Source organism: Helicoverpa zea, chromosome 19, assembly GCF_022581195.2.
Source record: "Helicoverpa zea isolate HzStark_Cry1AcR chromosome 19, ilHelZeax1.1, whole genome shotgun sequence".
In the NCBI taxonomy this organism is placed as follows: domain Eukaryota; kingdom Metazoa; phylum Arthropoda; class Insecta; order Lepidoptera; family Noctuidae; genus Helicoverpa; species Helicoverpa zea.
Window position 1 is genome coordinate 1,422,060 of NC_061470.1, and position 25,569 is coordinate 1,447,628.

Below are 25,569 nucleotides of genomic sequence, written 5' to 3' on the forward strand. Positions count from 1 at the left end.
GCAGCAGACACACATGCACGCTGTATGTTTCCACATTGCAACAGCACAACGCAGAGAACAGTCCCATTTATTGTAAGGGTGAAGCTCTTCAGTGACTACAAATATTATGTGCCACAAAACTGTAGAGTGTGTGAATTACATTTGAATACACAACCATGGAGTGACCTAATTGAAAGCGAAAATCCAAATCATAGTTTTACAGCCAGTTATATTGAAGATTTTGTTGAATTATTAAAACATAATAACAATACTATTGATTTTGAAAATATTGAACAAATGAATGATAATTTATTTAGGTACTATACTGGTCGCACAAAAGATCAGTTCAGACAACTGGAATTAGAACTGCCTTATTTCCACAAACGTTGTGTTGCTCTTGGAGCATATTTAATAAAGTTACGAACTGGTGACAGCGACGAAAGAATTTCGACATTATTGAATATATCAAGAAGTTCACTAACAAAACTCATACAAAAAGCAAGAGATACCATGACGCAACATTTTGTTCCTATGCAACTAGGTTTAACCCATATTTCAAGGCAGGAAGTTGCTTGTCGGAACAAATATATACCGGAGTCATTATTTGGGAACCCTGGGAGTGCTATTGAAGCTAGAAAAGCAATTGTGATGATGGATGGAACATATATATATGTTCAAAAAAGTACCAATTATGCATACCAAAAGGATACATATTCCTTACATAAATACAGAAATCTCATAAAACCGTTCATCATAGTATGTTGTGATGGCCATATTTTAGATGTTTTGGGACCATATCCTGCTACAAAATCGGATGCAGATATTTTAATACATGAATTCAGTGACGCCTCCCAGCCCATGCGACAATATTTTAGAGAGGGTGACGTTATGATATTAGACCGTGGCTTCAGAGACTCTGTTTCGTTACTACAAAGTTTAAATTATTCTGTCCACTTCCCACTCTCTTTAGAGCCTGGACAAACTCAAATGAGTACTGAAAACGCAAATGAGTCTCGAAAAGTCACTTTATGTCGATGGGTTGTGGAGGTTGTCAACGGTCGCTTTAAAAGAGATTTCAAGCTGCTGCGACAAGAATATTTCAACAGAGCTTCAGGGCATTTAATGCAAGATTTTAAAGTCGCAGCAGCTTTGATTAATAGATTTCACCCTCTTCTAGAAGACAGGGATGATGCTAGCAATATTGTATCAATCATACAAGAAAAAATGTTTTTGACTAATGCATTAGCCGATTATGTAGATCAGTATAGTTTAAATAGGAGACGGTCCCAATTTCAAATTATAACTGTAAACGATAATGTACTACTAGATTTTCCTCGAATGGAAGTTGATGACTTAATATTAATATCTTTAGGTATATACCAAATAAAGCAGGCCCGCTCATACTATGGTGAGCATGTCCGTGGCGATGGAAATTATGTCATAGAAGTGTGCAGGGATGTTGATCAAGATTTTACTAATACTCTCCAGCTTAATAGTGAAAATGTATGGCTCCTACGGGGGAAAATACAAAGCAGGCACATATCAAGAAAAATATATTTTATTTATATTTTAATTGACAATACACAAGTGGGGAGGGAGGCTATAAGGCATTACTGTTGTAATTGTATCGTTGGGCGTAGAACAGTGGGCTGTTGTGCCCACATAATGACCATTATCTGGTACTTAAGCTGGGCGAGATACCAAAATTCAGTTGAACCCCCTGCTCAGTTCTTAGATAATATATTATTGAGAAATATTGATAATTAAAAGCCTTTAATTGAATATAAATATTGTTTTTATTGCATATCCTCGAAAACCTCTTTCATTGTTATTGGTAAACCTTACTTTAACTGTTAAATTATTTTGTGTGGTAATGACATTTTTAGTATGGTCTGTGCCTTCTTGGTAATAGACCGCGGGTTCGATTCCCGCCTTATGGCATGTAGATAGCTAGGTAACACCAAAAAGCACCGCAAAGATTTCACCGTGTCAGTGGGCACACGAGCGGTGCGGCGCCGTAACGTTGTTATCTCGCAGCGGTGCCGTAGCGTTGGACAGTCTGTTGTCCTTCCTCGTGACGCCAAACAACTGAGCGGTGCCGCTCCGACGTCGCAACGCATTCGCCCCTCCCCGCCTCGTCTTGGTGGTTGCAAGTCCGGTGCGGCGCCGGAGCGCATCGTGTGACATGCCGTAGATATTTCTATGTAAGACGACGTAGCGACACCGCTCCGGCGCAACGCATCGTGTGCCCCCGCTCTTAGGAAGTTGTTGTTTTTCATAAAAATTCTAAGCATTTATGAAAACTAGCCACACGCCCCGTCTTCGCACGGTGGCAATGTAAAACCTTGGTGTAAACCTTCCTCTTGACCTACTCTGTCTTTTAAAAAAAATCGCACCCAAATCCATTGCGTAGTTTTAAAGATCTAAGCATTCATAGGGACAGACAGAAAATGCAACTTTGTTAAATGATAATTGTCAAAGAATTCTCTTAAACTTGACTAGGTATCTAGTAGAGTAGTCTTTTCCTAGATCTAGAAGAGAACATATAGAGCTGTACATAGTATTGTTGATATTTTGTATAGTGTAGTTTGATAATACTACTCTGATTATTTCACGCAAGCTTGGTTATTTTTATTTATAACCTCAAAATATTAACTTTTTTCGTAATTATTTTAGTTTCCTGAAGTGTCCGTTCGTGAAAACTTATTTCATAGGATTCCATATAATTTTAAGAGTTTATAGAAGTCACTTTCCATTCGAACGGTTCTTAGGCAGAACATGTATGGAGCCGGAACAATGTCCTTTATTTATTTATTATTTATTTTATTTATTTTTAGGCCATAATGTCCCACTGCTGGGCAAAGGCCTCCCCATCTTGCTTCCAGCACCCCTAGTATTTTGGAAAGCATGTTGATCCCGGCAGTTACAAGTCTTTACCAGAAGCCAGAAAGTCTGAAAACCAGTCTTACCAAAAGGCAAATGTTACTTTAGTAACTAAGTTGAGAAAGTCAAACAGACAGTTGCTTCATATAAACTCTGGATCTCCATTACATATAGTTACTCGATATTTAGGCAGTATGTACTATAAATACGTAACCAAAAAGTACAAAATTCACAACAAAAAAAACTTAAAATACCACTAACCATCATCACTATCACTGCCACCATGGAAGGGGTTGAAGTCTGACAGGTCAGAATCAGACCCCGGCGGCCGTCGTTCCTCATCAGACTCCATTTCCAGTTCATCGTCAGAGCCTCGCACGAACTCGTCAGATGAAGAGCCTCCGCGCATGCGCTTTGCCGCCGCGTTCGCTTGCTGGCGTGCTGTCACTAAAAGTAGAAAATTGCGTTAGTAGTTGCGAAACTCACAGATAACCTTAGCTTAGCTCCAAATAAATTATTACGTAGGACTACATATATTGATGTAAGACAGAGATTAAAAGAGGAGAATTTGTCGTAACTCGTGACATATTGTAAAAAGTGGCCAGTTCCAATCGCGCTTATGATGATGCCCAATAAATAGATTTAAAATACATATCCATGCTTATATATCAAGAGAAGAGCTTTGATTGTTTGACATGAATAGCCTCCAAAACTACATGACCGATTTGAAAAATTCTTTCACTGTTCAGGGACTCCAGGACTCCGGGACTGTTAGGAAGCTACAGTACGGGCAGTAATTCCCACGAGACTCGGGTGAAACTGCTCGGAAGTATATAAATATAAGAGTAATGTAACTCACATTTCCTCTTAGAAGTATTAGCCTCATCGTCAATGCCGTTCTTGCCGTTGTGATGCACGTGTGCCGGCGGGTGAGTGGTAGCCGGCTTGGCTCGCGCCGGCTCCAGTCCTAGCAGCCGGTTGATCCGGTCGCGGTCCGGCGCCGGGAAGTGCTTCTCTACTAGCGTTTGGAATACACCCCTGAAAAAAACAATATATACAAAATTATATTTCAATTTCTCGCATCTGTTATTTTCATGGGGATCCAGCTTAAAATCTTAAAAAAATCAAGGACATGTGCAGATGTCATAAAAAACCCGCAATAAACAGTGTGAAATAGTATGAATCTAGATTAGAATGTATTTAAATGAAATAAATAAATAAAAATAAATCTTTAAAAAATATTTAATAGTAAGTTTTTTATTTACTGAATCGACACTAGCATTTCGATACATATTACACAATAAAACAGTATAACATAAAACCTGCATGAACATTCATACACACACAATGGAAATAAACTATATCAACACAAGCTCTATGGATACTCTAAATTCAAACATTCCCGCGCCGCGCTGTCTGACAGATGTCGCGCAGTCGCAAACAAACAGCTGAGCGCCGGTGGGTCATTCACCCCACCCGGGCCGCCATTACGAATGTCGTGTTATTTTATTCGGAGGAACTTAACACGAGCTTTCGGAATGTAATATAGGTTCAAAGTATTCATTTTTAACTTGTATTGACTATTTTAACAGAGTGCCTCTTTTGATTACGTTTAAGTTCGCCTGAAAAAGAGATTTGACGTGAAAGAACATTAGTGTTAATGTTAAGATCGTCGTTGTGTGTTTGACAATTTGACATAAATAATGTATTCAAAACGACAACTAAAGGAATTTCTAAGTGAAATATCACAAAACGCCGAGTTCCCCATATTCACTTATGTATCAGCAGAAAAGTTTGTTATTTTAATCAGGTGCCGAGTGGAACCGGACCGAGATGCTCGATACTACACCAAGTACAATACAGAATGGATAAAAAAGTTCACGAAATTCACCAAAACCGGTTGGATTGTTAGACAATGCTTTCCCAAATTAAAGCGGCTTGTTTACAGGAAGACTTTTGTTTGTCAATACTCTGGGTTTAACAAAACTAAGAACCCGAAACAGACGGCCGTCAGAAACAAACATTGTGAAGCAAAGATAGATTTTAAGGTGAAGTTTATCAACCGCAACACTATCAGAAACGATGAAATGTTAAAGAAAGGTTTGAATTTGTCAATCTTTATCAACTATATGCACTCGCACAAGGTATTGACAAAAGAATCACTCAAACTGCTGAGATGTTCAGTGGAAACTGATGAGGTATTCTACAAGTACTATGCTGAAGGACATACTGAAGCTACTGCAAAAAGCTACCATGAATTGACGTTGCTTGTAAATTCTACGGCTGACAGTAACCCACCGAGGAACACAGAAGCAAATCCTAGTGCACGTCATATAAATTACTTATTCTGTAAGAAAAAGAAAGAAGGTACTAATCCTAGCACAATCTCAGATATAATGCCTGAAAAAATTAAACTTTTAGAGGAATCTGGAGGAATGTTGAAGCACTCGGAAGACTACAATACCGTTGTGGTAATAACACCATTTATGAAAAATGTGTCAACTACCCATGATTTGGACAGTATAATAGTAGAGAGTACAGTTCTTAAAGAACATGTGATATCATTCTTTCTTGTACCAACCCCTTTAGGAACGCTGCCTATAGCATGTGCGTTACATACAGAATCTAAAGATAAAATACACATGTACAACCAAGCATTTAACTATACCAAAACTCTCATAGAATCACAAATCTCAAAAAGCTTTGAGCCAACAAAATTCATGGTAAATGAAAATGAAGAAATTTATGCTCTGGAAGAAGTATTTCCTAATGCAAACCTGTCTAAGACCCGAGTGTCTTTGTTAGAAGGAATATGGCAAACAATTTGCAAAGCAGATGTAAAAATAGATGCAAAAGAAAGTCATGAACTAATGGAATCTTTTAACTCATTGATATATGTAAATAATGTAGAAGAAGCAGACATGGTATACAAAAAACTTGAGAAAGATATGCATATTAGTTTAATTCTCAAGCTGAAAGAATATGTAGTTAATATATGGGAGAGGCGAGACGAACTCAACACACCAAATAAACTTATAGATGTATCATTACGTATGTTGAAGCAGTTTTTACTGAGCCGATGTAATTCATACAGTATTGTCATCATGATTGATGTATTACTGAACATATTGGATAAGCACTGGCATCAAATACTCTATGCGTATTTGAGTAACAAATCAATTGTTGAAACATATACAAAATTATTGCCTGTAGACAGAGAACTTATTAAAACAGCTGATATGAAGGATAATGTAGAAATAGTGGAAAACAAAAAGAGGAAGAAAAATCATACTTTTAACATAGAGACAATGTGTTGTGATTGTGTGAAAGGAAGTAAAGGGGAGTTTTGTGAGCATCTATGTGCAGCTTTGCACTCAGTCAATCTGAGTACCACATTAAGTGAAGAGCAAAGAGTATTATATACTTCACTGATTGGCGAGCGAGATATAAAACCTGAACTACTTACAGAACAAGAGGATGATTTAGAAAATGATATAGAACTTACTTCTAGTGATAATGAGCAAAACGATTTTGTAATCAAAGAAGAAGTAGAAGAAGTGGAAAATAATGATCCTTTGGATGATGGCCACACTGACAATGACGATAATTCAGAGAATCAAAATAATAATGTTGAAGTCGATAATAATATGAAAAATAGTTATGTGGCAGCTCTAACGGCATTGAACGATGAATTTAGAAGGCTAAACAGATTGTTTATGGATAATCCTAGTGCTTCTAATTTGGACAATATAAGGCAATTAGCTAGAGAACTGAGTAAAATAAGACCAGTAGAAAAAGTCGAATTGTCAAACATTTTTGTTGATATTAATAAAAATGAATAACTTCAATATTAATGTGACTTTATCTTTAACTGAATACTTACTTAAATTATCCATTAGGTTACCATGTAAAACTTGATTAGAATGGCACATGTCTGTAGGATTGAATACAGACTTGGAACACAAAACATGTCAATCTCATATGATGACAATTATTTCATTTTTTTGCTTTATTTCTCACTAGCTTATAGGGGACTATTTCCCGCACTCTAGGAATAAAGTAACCCTTTTCTCACTCTGACATATAAGCAATGTCCTTGCCAATTTTAATCAACATCCGTTCAGCTGTTTGTGTCTGACGTAGCAGCAAAAATAAGCACACACATTCACACTATTAATATGATTACTAGCTGTTTCTTCGCGGTTACACTGTGTCCCGGGGGCACTTCCTCCCAGACTCGTACAAAACATATCCTATGTTACTGGGGAATAGTGTAGCTTAACATCCTTGACAGTCGTTACAGGTAGTCAGAAGTCAGTAAGTCTGACACCAGTCTAACCAAGGGGTATCGGGTTGCCCGGGTAACTGGGTTGAGAAGGTCAGATAGGCAGTCGCTTCTTGTAAAGCACTGGTACTCAGCTGTATTCGGTTAGACTGGAAGCCGACCCCAACATGGTTGGGAAAAAGGCTCGGAGGATGATGAGTGTAGCTTGTCATGAGTACTGACTTGGCGGTGGAGACGAAGTCGGACAGCTCGCCGTCGTCGCGCTCGAGCTGGTCGAGCGTCCGCGCCTCGCCCGTGGACTGCAGGCCGATCACCACGCACTTGCCGCACTTCACCGCCTCGCGGGCCGTCACTACTGCGTGGTTCACCTGTAGTAAACAGATATTCTATTGTAGTCTTGAGGTAGGGAGGGTAAAATAGAAATAAAATCGTTGTTGTCTCAGTCCTTGGCTAGACTGCAGCGATCGCGGAGCGGACGACCTCAAACCATTCCGTACTAATCGCACGCGTTGCCAACATGGCGTGTTCTGATTTAAATGTTGCAGAATTTATAAGCGCAGTTCAACCACACCCTGTATTGTGGAGGTCAAAAAGCAAACTCCTTTCGCTAGTTAAATGAAAAAAATATCTCCGACACAAAAAATCCAAACATCCCCCGTGGATGGCCACGGGTTGAGCGTTTAATTTCACCATTTTCATAACCTCTTATATTTTTAACCCCCGACGCAAAAATTTCAGGGTGTTATAAGTTTTTACGGCATTAAAGGTCGTTATTCGAATCCACTATTGAGGTTAACATACAGTTACCTGTCAAAACTCAAATATAAGACCTTTGTACATACCTTAGCAGCGATACACAGGTACTTGAAGAACCTCTGATGAGCAGACCAGAACTGTCCCCACATGGTCTTCTTCATGCGCGACTCCGCGTTGATCAGCTCAGCGGCCTCCGTGAACCGCTGCATCGCTTCTACCCACTGTGGAACGCTCATATTATGTTACTTTCAAATTATTAATATTGTCACAATTATGGTGTAGGAACAGTGAGAATTTTGAAAGATATTATGGTATTTTTTTGAACAGAGGAAGGAATAATGGAAAAATACCGCTGTGAAAAACTGACCCAATATGTGATTAGATTATTTTATGATTTCTTCTCAGTGGCGTGCACTTGGAGAGGCCTATGTCCAGCAGTGGACTGCGATAGGCTGATGTTGGTGATGATTTCTGATTATTTTATCTGCTCTCCGTCAAAGTAAAGGACAATGGGCACAAATATATGGGACCTGGTATACCCCACCAATAGGAATGTCATATATATCATTGGATAGGCCTTTTTATGTGGGACAAGATTTACTATAACAGCTTTGCTGAAATGTTTGTCCGTTCTGAGATATAGATCAAAAACTGTGCTAAAGTTAGAACTAAGTAATCTATTGATACCTCAAGTTTTTAAAGGAAAATCTAAGTACTAATAACTTTAAGTCTTGTAAGTACTACTGTGCCCGTTAGGATCCATAATTGTTACTATTATGTAGCATTTCAACCTTTTATTGTACCAACTGGATGTTGGGCGTAGTGAGAAACCGCACCAATAGGAAAGTCATACATATCATTGGTAGGTCTTTTTAACTGGAACAACATTTACTATGACAGCTTTGTTCTATTGTTCTTCCGTTCTGAGATATAGATTACAAACAATCTTAAAACTGATGCTAATCAATACTGTAATCTGATTTTCTTTCATACAAGACTTACACTTAGTAGTTCTTAGATTTTCCTTTAAAAACTTGAGTTATCAATAGATTACTTAGTTCTAACTTTTGCACAGTTTTTGATCTATATCTCAGAACGGACAAACATTTCAGCAAAGCTGTCATAGTAAATATTGTTCTACATAAAAAGGCCTATCCAATGATATATATGACATTGCTATTGGTGGGGTATACCAATCTGCCCATTGTCCTTTGACAACCAGTCTTGCTTAGGGGTATTGGTTTGCCCGGGTAACTAGGTAGTTTGAGGATGTCAGATAGGCAGTCGGACTGGAAGCCGACCCCAACATAGTTGGGAAAACGCTAGACACATGATGACCTGACCTACTCTCGGCTATCGGATAATCACAAAATCATAGTACGGCTCAGAGATAGTTTGAAGTCGAATGTAGTTCCAGACCATTTTGGACCATTTGAACCAAGTGTATATTCCTACACGTTTCTTTTCTGTACTGACCAGTGCCACAGACTTGTCGTATGTCTCCTTGAAGGCGTCGGACAGCGGCACCTCCTCGATCTTGAAGGAGACGCCGTGGAAGGACAGCTGCCGCGCGATGTACATGCCTCGCAGCTTCATGTCCATCGCCACTATCTCCATAGCACCTACTCCTCTGTAAGAGAAATAACATTATTAAATATATATATATATAAACAAGAAAAATAAATATGTCACAGTAGGGGCAGATTTAGAAAAAAATTGGCCATAAAATATAAATACACTAGCTTCCGCCAGCGGCTTCGCCCGCATGGTGCGTTGATAAAAAGTAGCCTATGTGTTAATCCAGGGTATCACCTATCTACATACCAAATTTCAATCAAATCGGTCCAGCCGTTTTTGAGTGATTGAATAACAAACATACATCCATAAATTCTCACAAACTTTCACATTTATAATATAAGTAGGATAAGAGTGCCTTTGAAATAGAAACTAACATCGATTAGTTTGACAATAAAATGGAGAAATAGTTGAGAGAAAATTGAAAGGGATAAGCAAGATTGAGAATGGATTTGGAATTAAAGGAGGAATCGAAACATTCTAAAATACATAGGTATTGTATATGACTTAAAACAGACTTGACAAAAATATCCACGAAAATCCAACCGATGAGGACTTTTGGAAAGTAGATAAAAGCAAAGTTTGACATTGTCCTATATATTTCTTGACAACCACCGAATACAATTACATATTTAAAGACAACATCCATAGTGTTATTTATTTACTCAATTATATTTTTTTACAACAAAAACTATACAACAAGAACAAAAATATTTGCTTATACCTCACCTCTTCTCAACAGCATTAATAAAGTCCATGAAAGTCGGGAATGGTGTCCCGTCGCCCCAAATGCCGAGTCGGACCATATAGGCCATATTCCTCGGCTCACTAGCACCCGTGGCGGATGCATACACTACCCGGGCTTTAGGCAATTTGTTCTGAAGTTCTAACGCTGTCAGACCCGTTTTCGTTGCTTTGCCTGACCCGACAGGACACAAGTTTTTGGCTTTGTGACACTCGTCGAAAACGATCTGGGTGTTGAGTCAAGGAACTTTTGATTTAAATTGTGGAAATGCAGAATTTGGGTGATTTCCATCAGTTGGATAACATTCAAGAACAAAAAGTACGATTTTAGCTGTCTTGGAAATTGTTTTTTATCGGATCTAAAAGTACCTAAATGGAAAATAAACTACCGTGTGGCATTTGCTCAGCTTTTGTAGTACCTACCAATAGGTTTTATTCTGTTTTTAATATATTTTTCTTTCTTTGCACACTTGTCTCGAGGTAACTACTTCCCGTGCCTGGATGTAAACAAAAAGGCTCTAAGCTACCTTCGTCCTAACTTTCAGCTAAATCGTTTCAGCCCTTCTGAAGTTGTAAATTGAAGTTATGAATATCATGACTCGCTTTGTGATTCAGCCGTTTTTTAGTTACGTATAGTGTACCTATTTATCACGACTCTCTCTTATTTACATATGTAAATGCTATATAAATTTATATGTGCAAAGGATACAACGCCATCGAAGTCATCCCCGCACCACTGCAGCAGCTGCTTGAGCCTGGTCCTGTACTTGGTGGCGGTGGACTGCGTCTCGCCGATGAGCGCGGAGTAGGTGCTGAAGATCACGCCCTTCTTCACGTTGCCGTTTACGGCTGATGAGATCTTTGCGTATTTGAACTGTGGGGGAGGAGAAGTTGTTTATGTTTGAAACATTTTTCTTGTGTTTTCATACGGGTATAAAATATAGTCTATGTTAGATGGGAAAAGTGTAGCGTAACCGTGAAATAATAATTTTTCAAATCTGTTTAGTAGTTTCGAAGCATGTCGTATATTATATAGAAATTACTCGGCAAATAATTTTGTCTTCAGAAAATCGATATAAGTAAAAAATATTTGCAACTTTGTTGTCGAATCTTTTGACGCCATATAAGAAAATGGCGCCTCATTTTATTGGAAACTGTCAAATTATTTGCTACAGGATTTAACTGAAGATTAGTCACGTCAGATTGACTGAATAAACTTTTGCGTTAAAGGCAACTCTTTGCAGCAATTTTTTTCAGAATAGTATCTCCTATCCCACTTTTTAGATTTCCTCCAAATTCATTTATTTTTTCTTTTGTAAAATCAATTAAATATTTTTACCATACCACCACTACAAACCCAACCAACAAACATTATCTCCTTACCTTATTAAGCGGATGCACCTCAATCTTGCCCGCTCCTATATCCCTAAGGTCCCTCTCGGCGTCGTACTTCAAGTCGTTGGAGACGGACACCCAGATGGCTCGTTTGCGACCCTTTATGTAGTTCTCGAAGATTATGCCAGCTATTGTACGGCCTTTGCCTACTCCGGCACCGTCACCTGGAATCACAAAAAAGGATGTTGAAGTTTGACATTTTAAAATTTGGGGTAGGCTTTGCAGGGGTTTCCCTAAAAGAGAAGGCATTCAAACATTTTAAGACAATTTTTTTCTGTGTTGGGAGGAAACAAAAAATATACTATAAGACATTTTATCTTCCTATGGATGCTGAAAAAGTATATAATTAGATCCTTAAAACTCTTTGTAAACACAAAAAATTATGGTATACGTAAAAGCTCCACCATAAGGAGTTCAAGTATCACCTTAGTCAGCCTTCAAAGGCCTACAAAAGTGTAGGTGAATCAAGGAACCTCAACGAATAATTTACCGGCTTCTGATTAAATCGACTTCACAGGACCATCTTGTTTAAGAAATGACCAAATCTCATATCGTTCTAAACTAGGGCATGCAATACCGGTTTACCGGTTTCGGTTTTACCGGTAAAACCGCCCATTTTCGCGATTTTTAATTTACCGGTAAAAATAATATGTAACCGGTAATTTACCGGTTTTTACGTTTTTGTGATAATATATAGCAATTGTTCATTTAACGTCAAATCTTCATTATGTAGCCTGAACATAATGTAATATTGCATACATTGCATATTGTAAGAGTGTTAAAGTTGCTGTTTTTTAGGAAAGTAAACTTATGTGGCTCCTTAACTATCTCTAGGTTAGATACAAATCTTCATTCTCATCTTAATTTATAATATCTAACTAAACAAATTTTATTCATTCGGTTATTCTGAATTTCCTCATAGCTTTCAGCTCCTATTAGGTAAAAATGTAGCTTATGCTTATTTTACCTACTCTATGACCTTATTGAGCAAGGGCTTTTACTGCACTACCATGCGGACAGCTCTGAGGACACGGTGGAGCACACAGTCTAGGTGTGCACTGCCTGGGAAGGGTACCGAAGTATCGTCGTCGAGCCAATAGGCAGCGGCGACCTCTCGCGTCCGGCCCTGGTTCAAGCCATGGTCCGGAGCGAGAGGGAATCGGAAGGTGTCGCCTTCTTCTGCGAAGCAGTCATGCTCGAGAAGGAGACGGCGGAGTGCGAACTCGCAGTCGCACCTCTCATCCCAGCCGCTGTAGTTTACCAGGAAGACACCACGGGCGCCGAGTGTCGAGAGACGACTCCCGGCCACCGTAGGCGTCGGTCTGTGGAGTGTGGACAGTGAGTTCGGATGGCTCATCGTTCCTCCGTCTGCATAGACAACAGACCCGTGTCGGCGGCCCGACTTGTTAAACGCGCAGGGCCAAGGCCTGCCGGGGCTGCGGGATTGTTCGAAAGAGTTACCGCGACCCTGGTCCATAAAATGCCTACGATTTACCATAAAAAAGGGCTTTCACTTCAATGAAAAAAATGTTTTTTTTTTCACTGTAATTCTTTATCCCGTCTTGTGACGGGGTCCGCTTTCCGTATCTTCTTCTTTCACTTCAATATATCCAGGACATCTTCCTTTTCGAGTTCGTAGATTTTCATGACATTCATTACGACACTCAACCACCACCGTTTCGGCCTGCCTCTGCGCCTTTGACTGGGTATACCTATTGAGATTGAGTACACAACATTGGCGATGTATTCAGGTGGTCTCCTTTTTACATGGCCGAACCATCGCAGCCGCTTCTCTTGCATTTAGTCGACGACATCGCGTACGGATGGTACTGACATGTTTTTTTGTTACGGCCCACGTCACAAAAAATGTTTACCACCTTATACCTTGTATTTTTAATTATTTTTTGCTTTTAGACTACCCAATCTTATTGATATAATATCACATTTTTTTTTAAATACGAAAATTACCGTTTATTTATTACCGTTTTGTAATAAATAATATTTTATTTACCGAATTTTTACCGGTAATTTTTATTTTACCGAAATTGCATGCCCTATTCTAAACTGCAAGACCAGTGATCTACTATCCGGCCGGTGCCGGACCGTCTCGTCCGGAAATCTCACTTTGTATGTTACGTCTACTGCAGACTCGATGGCGCAATGGTCACCATGCCGGACTGCCGGACCTGAGGTCCTGGGTTCGATTCCCGGTTCGATCGACATTTGTGTGATGAGCATGCTTGTTGGCCGTGGTCTGGGTGTTACAATATGTATTTATAAATATTTATATATGTAACTATATGTAGTTTATCAGTTGTGTTAGCACCCATAACACAAGTTAATTAATAACTTACCATGGGGCTAACCGACCGTGTGTGAAAAAGGTGTCCCGACTCGCATCATGTACTAACTACTACTGACCAATAAGGAAGCCCGCCCTGGTGCCATCGGGCAGCAGATGTTCATGCGCCTGCGACGCGTACACGACGGCTTCCAGCTGCAGCGCGGACAGCAAGCCGGTGCGGACCGTCTCGTCCGGCAAGCTCACTTTGTATGTTACGTCTACTGGTTCTACTGACGAGAGGGAGGCGGTTTCTACTACAGGGTCGGGGTGCTTGCGGCCGAGTTTCACTGTAAACAAAGTTAAAAGAATATTATGTATTCGTTATTTAAGTTAAAGGACAATGGGCACAAATATATGGGACCTGGTATACCCCACCAATAGCGATGTCATACATATCATTGAATAGGCCTTTTTATGTAGAACAACATTTACTATGACAGCTTTGCTGAAATGTTTGTCCGTTCTGAGATATAGATCAAAAACTGTGCAAAAGTTAAACTAAAGTTAACTTAATAATCTACTGATATCTCAAGTTTTTAGAGGAAAAACTAAGTTCCACTAAGTGTAAGTCTCCTGAGTCCTACCTGCTGTGCCCGTTATTGTCCATAAGTGTTACTATTTTTTAGCATTTCAACATTATACTGTACCAACTGGATTTTGGGGATGATGATAAACCCCACCAATAACAAAGTCATACATATCGATGGATAGGTCTTTTTAACTGGAACAACATTTACTATGACAGCTTTGGTCTATTGTTGGTCCGTTCTGAGATATAGATAAAAACAAACTTAAAATTAATGCAGATTAACCGTCTTACCACAAAAACTTTTTAACGTCAGTTTAAGACTTGTCTAAAAAATGACAAATTATGACGTTGACATAAGGTTCATTTTGGAGACACATTTTTTTTAGACAAGTGTAAAACAGCTGTTAAAGTTTTTGTAGTAAGGCCACATGTGTTTAAAGGAAAATCTATGTATGTCTTCGATGTACTAAGTACCTGCTGTGAGTCTGCATTTGTTACTATATTTAGCAGTTCCACCGCAGTTTTACTGTACATTGCGGAATGAAATAGACGATATGAATATAAGGATAATATCCACATTTCGTTCATACGTTACTTTGTACATTTAAATAATTCAATATGATCTTCCAGTCTAACTGGATGTAATTGCCTATCTGATCTCCTTACCCCGGTAATCTGGGCAACTCGATACCTCTTGATAAGATTGGTTGCCAGTCTCTTTGTCTTCTGTTGTTACCCATGTACGACCATGGACCGACCACACCAAGCATTTGCTTATGATCCTTATATCGATCGACACTTGTGGCTGTTACTCAGACAAGAGTTTCTCTTTCTCATGATCATTAAATCTTTCTTATTCTAAAGTACATAAAAAATATTCATTCGACCGGCTTTTAGTTTAACCGAATGCAGCTGAGTGTTTTACAATGAGTGACTGCCTATCTGACCTCCTCAAACCAGCTACCCGGGCAATTCACTACCTCTTGGTTAGACTGGTGTCAGACTTACTGAATTATGACTACCCGCAATGACAGCCGGAACCTACAGTTTAACGTGCCCTCCGAAACACAGTCATTGGTGTCCAAGATATACTTAGGTAGACAGTACATACAAACTTAGAAAAGTTGCATTGGTACTTGCCTGACTTGGAATCGAACCCGCGCACTTGAGTGGTTGGTTCTTTACCGACAAGGCCACCACGACTTACATAATGATTATAAAAAAAAATTAAAAGAAAGACATTGGTGTTATTTTTCAAAGAAAATCAGATTACAGTGTTGATTAGTATTGTTTTTTAGCCATATCTCAGAACGGGCAAACAATAGAACAAAGCTGTCATAGTAAATGTTGTAACCTATCCATCGATATGTATGACTTTGTTATTGGTGGGGTTTATCACCATGCCCAATATCCAGTTGGTACAGTATAAGCTTGAAATGCTAAATAATAGTAACACTTATGGACCCTAACGGGCACAACAGGTAGGACTCAGGAGACTTACACTTAGTGGAACTTAGTTTTTACTCTAAAAACTTGAGATATCAATAGATTATTAAGTTAACTTTAGTTTAACTTTTGCACAGTTTTTGATCTATATCTCAGAACGGACAAATATTTCAGCAAAGCTGTTATAGTAAATGTTGTTCTACATAAAAAGGCCTATCCAATGATATGTATGACATTGCTAATGGTGGGGTATACCAATCTGCCCAATGTCCTTTATGAAACATAATATAAATGTAATTAAATTTTGATAAATATAATATAACAGCCTACAGCCTAGCTTAATAAAAACTACCTTATGTGTTATTTTGATAATTTGTAACATTATATATTTAAGTTAGTATTTTTACTTACATTTTGAAGGCATGTAATCTGCATATGTCTCAGCCACACCCATCTCTTCATCGTCAACTTCCTCCTCGTCTCCTCCAATCTAATTCATATAAACAACGATTAAGAAACCAATACATCTTATAAATCAGTAAGGACTACATTCATTTTTTCACTCCTCAAAGTCATAGTTCAGGCATCAAACATAAGCTACCATCACCCAAAAAAAAGTAATTATTCGTAAATTTTTCAAAATTTTAAAAAACAAAAGACGGCTTTCTAAAACTGCACATCCTTACCTTCTCCTGTTGCCACATATTCCCCGGCTTGCCCTGTGCCCAACCGGGCGCAACCGGTACGAACTGGTTCAGCATGCCAGCCAGCGGGCCGCCCATGCCAGAAGCTAGTATTTGGTTGAGGTTCTGCAGTAGATACGAGTTCATGCCCGTCATGCCCACCATCTCCACTGTTGGACAAGCAGACGTTAGCTGATAATAGATGGCGCTGTTCTCAGTTTTACAGGTTGAAAGATAGATGGCGCTGTTCTCAGTTTTAGAGGTTAGAAGATAGATGGCGCTGTAGTGAATTTTGTTGGGGTAAAATCGATGTTTGGTGGGTTATTTTAGGTATTGGAGTAGAGAAGTGGCTGCAACCAATATTCTTGATTCATTCTAAAAACAAAATGAAAATGTGTGGAAGCCAATTCTACGCCCAAAAGGTATTATAAAATAACAAGAATTCTGTTAATATACAATGTTATTATTACACGCATACTTAGCGCAAATAGTACACAAACATAAAAATAGGCCTATTACATTACTTCAAAACGCCCGAACAATCGCATTACACTACCTACACTAAAAATACGCAGCCTACGAATAAAAAGCTAAAAATACTAGGAATTTTAAAAATAGCAGTAAGTAGGTAGCTACTTTTAGGATTACTTAAATTATATGAATACTACGCAAACAATTTTTTTCAACGTACAATCAATAGAAGAAAAAATTCATTTAAAACATTCAACGAAAAATAGATCTGATATCAGATAATAATTCAAAATTCAAGGCAAAAGTTCCCATTCCACACTAAAATGTACAAAAGAACGCAATCGATACATATATTTTCATGCTATATTGTTTTCCATTTCCAGTTTTGAAAATGTTTTTAAATATAACTACAAAAAAGTTCAAGCCATTCCAAAGTTTCTAAAAAGGGTCCTTAATTGTTCTGATTATACAATTAAAACATTTACTAAGAAATCCTTTGAAAAATATCAACCCTTCAGAACTATTGCAAAACAAATTTTCATCAACAATTTGTAGGGTATTTCTGAACCTTCTGATTTCTATGGCTTCAGTACAAACTTAAATTTTTCCTTTTAAACCGGTTACGTTGAAAATAATATATAATCATCCCATCTCTCGAGCCTTTTCCCAATTATGTTGGGATCGGCTTCCAATCTAACCGGAAAAGTGCAAGTGTTTTACAAGGAGCGACTGCCTATTTGACCTCCTCAACCCAGTTGCCCGGGCAACCCAATAACCCTTGGTTAGACTGGTGCCAGACTTACTGGCTTCTGACTACCCGTAACGACTGCCAAGGATGTTCAATGACAGCCGGGACCTACAGTATAACGTGTGTATATATACCTAATTCAGGTCAGATCTATAAATATGCCTGAAGACTAAAGCAGGGCAATCCGAGGCTATACTGTCGGTCAGTCAGACCGATATATCATGAATAACTTAGTAAAATTGGCTCGGACCGCATCGATTGTTAGCTTGCATACCATTTACACAAATATACTACATGGAAATGTTAGCTAGAACAAGCTTAGAAAGATAGTTCACTACGGGTACTAGAGTTATAAAATACAAATAAATACATGATGATCTTTTATTTACTTTTGGAGGATGTCCAAAAATAGTTTTTATTTTCACAAATTGCTTACAAACATGACTTTATGTACAAATTATCTAAAGAAGTGCTTTTATAAAATGACCAAAAACACAAGAATTTGTTTGGTTTTTCCAAAATACAACTTCTGAATCTTAAAGATTGCGAATAAACTAGACAGCACAATGAAATATCATTGCGAATCCCAAAAGACATTTAAAAAATCCTCCAAAAATTTTCAAAAACATCATCATATACACCAAAAAAAACTACAATATAAAAAAACTATATTTATACAATACACAAAAATATCGCGGGCTACACCGTACTCACTCTGAGCGAGTAGCGAAGCGGCGCTGTAGGCGGCTGACGAGCCGGCCGCAAAGGGCGGCGCCGCGGCCACGGCCGGCGCTATGCAAAACCACCTTATATTGTAGCTGTTTCACTAATATTATATGTTTGTCATTTTTTTGCGCGGAATTTTGCATTGGGTTAAAAACCCCCTTTTCTACAATACGATTTCGATAGGCAACGGAAGAGAATATTTTTTTAAATTTTCTGTAGGCGTGCTGGGAAAAGATATATTCTAGAAATAGGTTTTGTGTGGGTAGTGTCTTTACGATAACAAACTACCAAAAAAGTACAGATATTATAAGACGAACAAAATTTCATTCTCATTTATAATATAAGTTAAGATAGTCTACTTACGATTAGCCCCGCATTTAATTTCAAGTCCAAAAATATGGTATTTTCCACCTTTTACAGATCCTACGACATTTTAGATTTCGCGCCGTTTAGCGTTCGCAGTCTAACCATTTTTATGGCGTTTAGAGAAATATTTTTTTATTGAAACCATGCAGTAAATCTTAAACTGTTGTTTTGAATGCTGGCTAAATATTTTGGCCAACTTTTTACGATTTTTTGGTTTGGTTGTCGCAGTGTCAGAATTTAATGACACGTTACTATAACAATTTCAGCGTTGCGGTTATAAACATATAACAAATGCGATAGCAAAAATCAACCTTTTATATACCTAAGACATAATAGTTAAGAAAGCGCTTAGAACCATAACACCGTTTTTAACTGGACCTTATTTAAAATGTTAAAATTATGTATCGACAATACCTAAATGTGACGGTTATATTAGAGTGAATTTGTAAGTCTAGGTGCAACAATTTTTAATCCATCTCATTTGGAGACGTAGAAATTACAACTTCACAAAATAATGCTGAGTATACCATTGATATCAAAATCTGTAAGGTAGGGCCAGTTTACTTCGAACTACTTTTAAAAGTAAATGTGCCTTTAAAGTTACTTATTTAGAAGTCTCAGAAAATATCTGGCTTCTAATTAGGTATTTTCAGCATTATTTTAGACCATATTTTCTTGCAATATAAAAAAGCAATACAAAAACGAGTCTTACTTGCTCCTCTGCCGAGCCCCGCTATATTGATAGGTTTGGTGAGAGAACTGGCTGATATCTTGATCGGCTTCACGTTGCTGGCTTGGCCGAACGCCTGCCCAGATGGCGCTGCGGAAACGAGGATCGATTAGGATATTAAATATTTATAAAAGTATTATATATATAGAAAAATGATTCCAGAACAGATAATTTGAGAGGATGTCCAACTGAAGAAACTTTAAGTTAAACTTGGTTACAATTAAGAACTGAAAATACTATCAGGGTTCGCGAAAACTATAGATAGATTCTGCTTCAGAACGACATTCATTTTTTTTCCGTGAATCTAGGCGATCAAATAACAAGTACGGATGATACATTCACCAAAAAAAATATAGGTTCAATCTTCCCTTATGTCAAAACTTGGACGAAATGGAGAAATAGATAAGTAATCACTACTTTCTACTGCTTATTCTGAAGACAAAATTCAACATGATATAACATCTATGTGCACTCACCTGCAAGTGGATTTGTGGTCGGTTTGACAGTGACCTGTGGAGTGACTGTGACCTTCTTCGCAGCCATGCTGGCCGCTGCCGCCAGGGTTTTTCCCCCACCTGATTAAATATACAAATATATAAATAATAGTTATGTTAGAAAAAATAGTAACGCAAGCCTACTTACGAAATCTTTTCGAAGTAGGAAAGTAAACTAAAACTCAAAAAAATTTCAAATAGGCCTATGCGCCTATTGTTACTGCACCGCTTCTTCTTCCCAGCCATAATGAAGCACTGGGAAGTGGTGAAAAAAGGGGGGCGTTTTGGGGTGCTGTCCTTTTTTAATTTTGACGTAAAAAGTGCTACAAACTAGCCTAGTTTCAATAAAAATTCTCGTTTCAATAAGAATCACGAATTTAAGGAGAAAATACCGATATAAAACTCTCGTAATAGAGCACTGGTGGCCCCATTTTAATTAAGTTCTAATGTCTGGGACTTCCCCATACACGTAGGACTGTCCGATAAGTCATAGTTTAAATAGTCGCGGCGTCGGGAGTGCCAAGGTCAATATGTATTTTGTTTGGGTTAATAACACATCGACCTATCTGTCTCGTGTCCGAACACTCGTCAAGACAAACTTTCTTTCATCCATTCGTTTTATTTTATTCCATTCGGCTAGCCATTTTACAACCATGTTGGGGTCGGCTTGCAGTCTAACTAGATGCAGCCGACTACCAATGTATTACATGGAGCGACTTCCAATTTGAACTATTCAACATTTTCTCTGATCACCCAATACCAATTAAGACTGGTTTTCAAATTGTTTATGTTCAAATGATAGTCGGGATGAGATTTACATCTCCTTTACAAACCGCAGACAGTTAACATTTGCAGTGTGCCATAAAGAAATTTCTGAATTCATGGACCTACGGTAACACTTGATTCTACGCAAAACAACTGTTTCTTGCACATTTATGAATATCCCCAATGTCACCTTGATACATAATAAAATGCACCCTTGAACGTTATTCAAAATAAGAATGTATTTACATTAATTTCAATAAAAAATACAGTTCGGAGTTTCCGATCTCATGATCCGGGATTTTCGATCTCTGCGGAAACTCAGGTGGTCTAAAAAAGAATAAAAACTAACACCGCCCAGTTTTCTATAGTGCGTAATGGGTTTTTCGTGGTCAAAATTACCAGATCAGACACTCTTGTTAGTACTTATCGAAATCCTAATATATTCCCTTAAGAGTCCCTTGCTTTCCGGGGCCTCAGTAATGCTTGTAGGCATTGTAACCCTGGCAGGCCTATCAATCAACATGAATGCCTTGGGTATAATACTTGACAATGTAGTTCAGATCCTTTTTGCTGAGAGGACCCCTCCCTCAGTGGGCGCAAGAGAATCAGACTTTTACTGCCTAATCCACCTTTGTTTGCAGGCATATTTTTAAGATAAGAAACGAACATCTGGAACAGCGAATCTCGGTTATTTCAGGCAAATATCAGTCTGTTAGACTCGAGGCTGTGAGGAGGATCTAATCATGAATCGCTTGTACTGTATCTCATAAGAACAAGGCTGTTTTTTGTTTTAAGTGCTTTAACTGATAGAAGGAAGGCTGTACCTATGTCTGTGATCTTGCTCCAACAATGTTGCCAACTTAAGAGTTGCTACAGGTAAGTACATTTCCGCTTACCTTTTACTACCTACTTTACGGCTTTTCTCATACAGTTGTAAAGTAACATTGCACGTAAAAAGATGTATCTTTGCCATCTCGAATACATTGTCACCGTATTCTCATACATTTTTGTTTTCGTTTAACTTTGCCGCTCTGAAGTCAACCATTTGACGGCTTGCGCATACGCGTTCGTGAAGTTACCAGTTGCCAACATCAGCGTAGCAAAATGGTTTGACATGTATTTGTAGTACCTAATATAAAATTTAGGCCTATGTTCAGCGGTGGACGTCCTATGGCTGAGATGATGAAGATGATGATGATGAATATAAAACTCATCATCTACCTAGCCTTTTCCCAACTGTGTTGGGACCGGCTTACAGTCTAACCAGATGCAGCTGAGTACCAATGTTTTACCAGGAGCGTCTGCCTATCTGACCTCCTCAACCCAGTTACCCGGGCAACGCCATAAACTAGGTATATGTAATTACGATATAAATAACAGGTATGGTATGACTAACCTGGCACCTCCAGGTTGTCTGGATCCTCGTCATCATCGAAGTCCGAGTCGTCGGAGGGTGTCGGTGGATTATCCTCGTCATCATACGCCGAACGTTTAGACTAGAAACAGTAAACAAAACAATGTTAACTAAGAGAACAACTAGATGACCAAATTAAAGCTATAGAATTTTTGGGCTAGAATAAATATAAACCTAAAAGTCTGTAACTCTTTCAGACAAAATAAATTATTGAACCGGTTTTGATGAAATATGCTGTAACATAGCTCATTCATAAGACAAACACATATGCTACTGTTTATCTCTTTTTTAACTGAATTCTGTTTCGACGTTTGTACCCTAAAACAGATTCATTCACAAGTATATTTATTTAGATAAATAGAAATAGACTGTTAATATTCATTTTCGTAGCTATAAATTAGCTCCAACGCCACATTTTCCGGGGAATACCCGAAAGTCAAGGTCAACCTTGGGTTTCCTTATATTTTTGATTGTTTTCATATACTACTTAATCTATCAATCTATACTAGTGCGAGTTATATTTGAGCTGGGTAACTAAAAATACATTATGTATTGAAAATTCTTTTAAAATATTATGGCTTTCTCCCAATGGTGGGCAGAATGTAGGCAGAATAAAAAAAAAGTCTAGTGTCTAGCCCACATCTTTTCCTGCCTACAAGACAGCAAAGATAAAAATGGCAATAGAGTATACAGTCAATAATGTGGCACTGTTCATTACAAGGTCAGAAGTACCATTGAACCTGTGCACCATACTAATTAATATTTTGAGTAAAGCAATTTTTTTTTTACTGTTGACATGTAGATACCTATGCAAACTGCATACACACACATACTACATTTGAGTGTTATTTTTCCCATTGCAATAACTTTATCAACAGCAACTTTCCATAAAACAATAAAAACATTGTATACCCATTTTCAGTTCCAACATTACCGCATGTAACCCAGACTCACAATGAGTAAGCATTAATGAAATATTTAATTCACTATCACATAGATAGATAACCTTGGCAAATCAAAGAATTCAAGTGCTAGGACTAGTAGTGACCTTGATTTCTTCCAAGCTATAAATAGTTCAAGATCTTCCTAACATTGTCAAGGTCAACTTTTGTAATACCAATTTCTCTTCTCTCTCGGTGACATACAATATGGTTGACTTGCAGTATTCAATAAATGCATCCAGTTGGCCTATTAAATTCAATACTGGGAGTTATTGGGCGACAATGTAACACCACTCCGTGGCCGATTTTTAATGTTCTGCACATGACATTTTTGTAAACATACTCTGCTTGAACTAAACCTCTTTTTGTTTATTTGGTGTGGTGGTAAGTTGTAACTAAATCTAGCTGACTCAGTAAATTACTCATAAGCTATTGCTTGCGGTTTCACCTGTGTACCAAGTAGATTGTGTGTTCCTTTGATTACATATACTATGTTCCTAAGATGTTTAATCAAAATCCATTCAGTAGTTTAAGATTGAAGGAAGAACAAATATCTATACATACGGATTAACATATATTATAAACTTTCAAATTTAAATATTATATAAGAAATTTTACTGTCTAACAAAATATGATAGTTCTTACTAATGTTTTGACAATACTTGTTAACTATATGTTTGGGATAATAAACAGTGTTTATATTTTACTCGAGATAACCTTGATAATAATGTGTAATTGATTTGACCTCAACTTTCATTTTATATAGAAATAGGTTATGATTGTTTTCCCCTTAAAATGTCCATCAATATTAAACTATACTAATGTGTATTATGATGTAGAAATTGATACTTCAATTAAAAAAAAAAAAAACAATTAGGTTTTAACCAAAGAGAGAAAGTATGCTTATAATAGATATTTCAACATGTCTAGATTATTGCTTTAATTTGGAAGATGATCTCATACTATTAAGATTCCAAATAATTAATTCATTATGATTATAATATTTGGAGTTAGTAAATAGACAAACATTTCTAGATAGATTTTGGTGATATGTATATCTTTAATTGATCTGTATTCAATTATTGGTCTTGGAAGATATTGTAAGCTTTTAAGTTACAGCTTAAAATAGAAAAATATAGTGAACTTTCAAAGTCCTTGACTTTTTATAGATAAGGACTGTAAAAATTTCATAATATTTATTCCAAATGTGTGACTTCACATAGTAGTAATTATTATTTTATTAACCATTGTAAAGCATTGGAAGTATTGATAAAAGCTTTGCCTACTTTATTGTAAAGAATGAGGAAAAAATTAAGTTTATTTCCTAAATGTTGTTCTGTTTGTAACCAGTTGTTATTTACGGAAGAATGGAGATAAACCATTTATAGTACAATTGTAATAAACCTAATGAGAAAATCATTAGAAAAATAAAAACAATCCTATAAAACTTAATCTGGTAAACATTTGTTTATTTTGGTTTCTTTCAATCTATATAAAAATAATATCCTAAATTAATAACATGAAGTTTATAAGTAATCAACCAAATATATTTGGAAAGGTAAAAAAATATCATAGACAAGTATTAGGAGTAACCAGACAAACACTAAAAAGTCTTGGCACAATGTGAATTATTACATTTTCTATAGTTGGCAAAAGCACCAAAATACAGTAAAAATCCTTACATAACTGATAACATGGTTTTATAATGCTCTTTTTATGACTATTTTACTTTCCACCATGATAAGTAAGTGCATGCATTGAGCAACAACAAAATTCAATGTTACAGCATTTGTATTTCAGTAAATACGCATTTATCGTATTCTCGTAAGATGCTAGCGTAAATAGCAGCTAAAGAAGCAGTTTCCATGATCGCAATTGAAGTGAGCATCGATCACAACGCGTGAACACCGCATTGTAGCAGTGTGCTAGACACAGGCACAGTGCAGTACTTCAAGACGTATTCTAACACTATACCTAGAACCTTCCAAGAAAATCAATACAGCCACACCCAGCTTGAATAATTAAGTCCCCGGGATCATGATCAAATGCCTCATCTAACAAAGAAACATTGAAATAATATCACATGTGAGATCGACATCACCTTATGACAGTTTTTTTTGGTTAGAAAAATTGAAAACAAAGAAAAAAAACGAAAAAATCCTGTTTTTATGACCTTCGTTCATAATAGAAACCATTGCCCCAGTTTATCCCGGTTATTATAACAGTAATTACAAGGAAAAATGTGAAAAACACATTTTTCAGCAAAGTAAAGTTTGTAAAAAAGTATCAAAACAA

General features: G+C 37.3%; 2 protein-coding genes across 2 annotated transcripts in view; one reads left to right on the forward strand and one right to left on the reverse strand.

Annotated features, from left to right (window-relative positions):
- Positions 1-25,569, reverse strand: part of LOC124639292 (protein strawberry notch) — a 38,333-nt gene that overhangs the window by 12,557 nt on the left and 207 nt on the right. Inside the window, exons 2-15 of the mRNA XM_047176561.1 lie at positions 22,316-22,415; positions 20,137-20,235; positions 19,643-19,750; positions 16,623-16,789; positions 16,348-16,426; positions 14,039-14,248; positions 11,606-11,781; positions 10,932-11,096; positions 10,208-10,449; positions 9,380-9,533; positions 7,990-8,124; positions 7,370-7,515; positions 3,722-3,900; positions 3,124-3,309 (exon numbers count right to left, since the gene is read on the reverse strand). Coding sequence (XP_047032517.1) covers positions 3,124-3,309; positions 3,722-3,900; positions 7,370-7,515; positions 7,990-8,124; positions 9,380-9,533; positions 10,208-10,449; positions 10,932-11,096; positions 11,606-11,781; positions 14,039-14,248; positions 16,348-16,426; positions 16,623-16,789; positions 19,643-19,750; positions 20,137-20,235; positions 22,316-22,415 — 2,146 coding nt within the window. The remainder of the gene's footprint in view (positions 1-3,123; positions 3,310-3,721; positions 3,901-7,369; positions 7,516-7,989; positions 8,125-9,379; positions 9,534-10,207; positions 10,450-10,931; positions 11,097-11,605; positions 11,782-14,038; positions 14,249-16,347; positions 16,427-16,622; positions 16,790-19,642; positions 19,751-20,136; positions 20,236-22,315; positions 22,416-25,569) is intronic.
- Positions 4,346-6,786, forward strand: LOC124639293. The gene has a single exon (XM_047176562.1). The coding sequence runs from the start codon at positions 4,566-4,568 to the stop codon at positions 6,702-6,704; it is 2,139 nt and encodes a 712-aa protein (XP_047032518.1). The 5' UTR covers positions 4,346-4,565; the 3' UTR covers positions 6,705-6,786.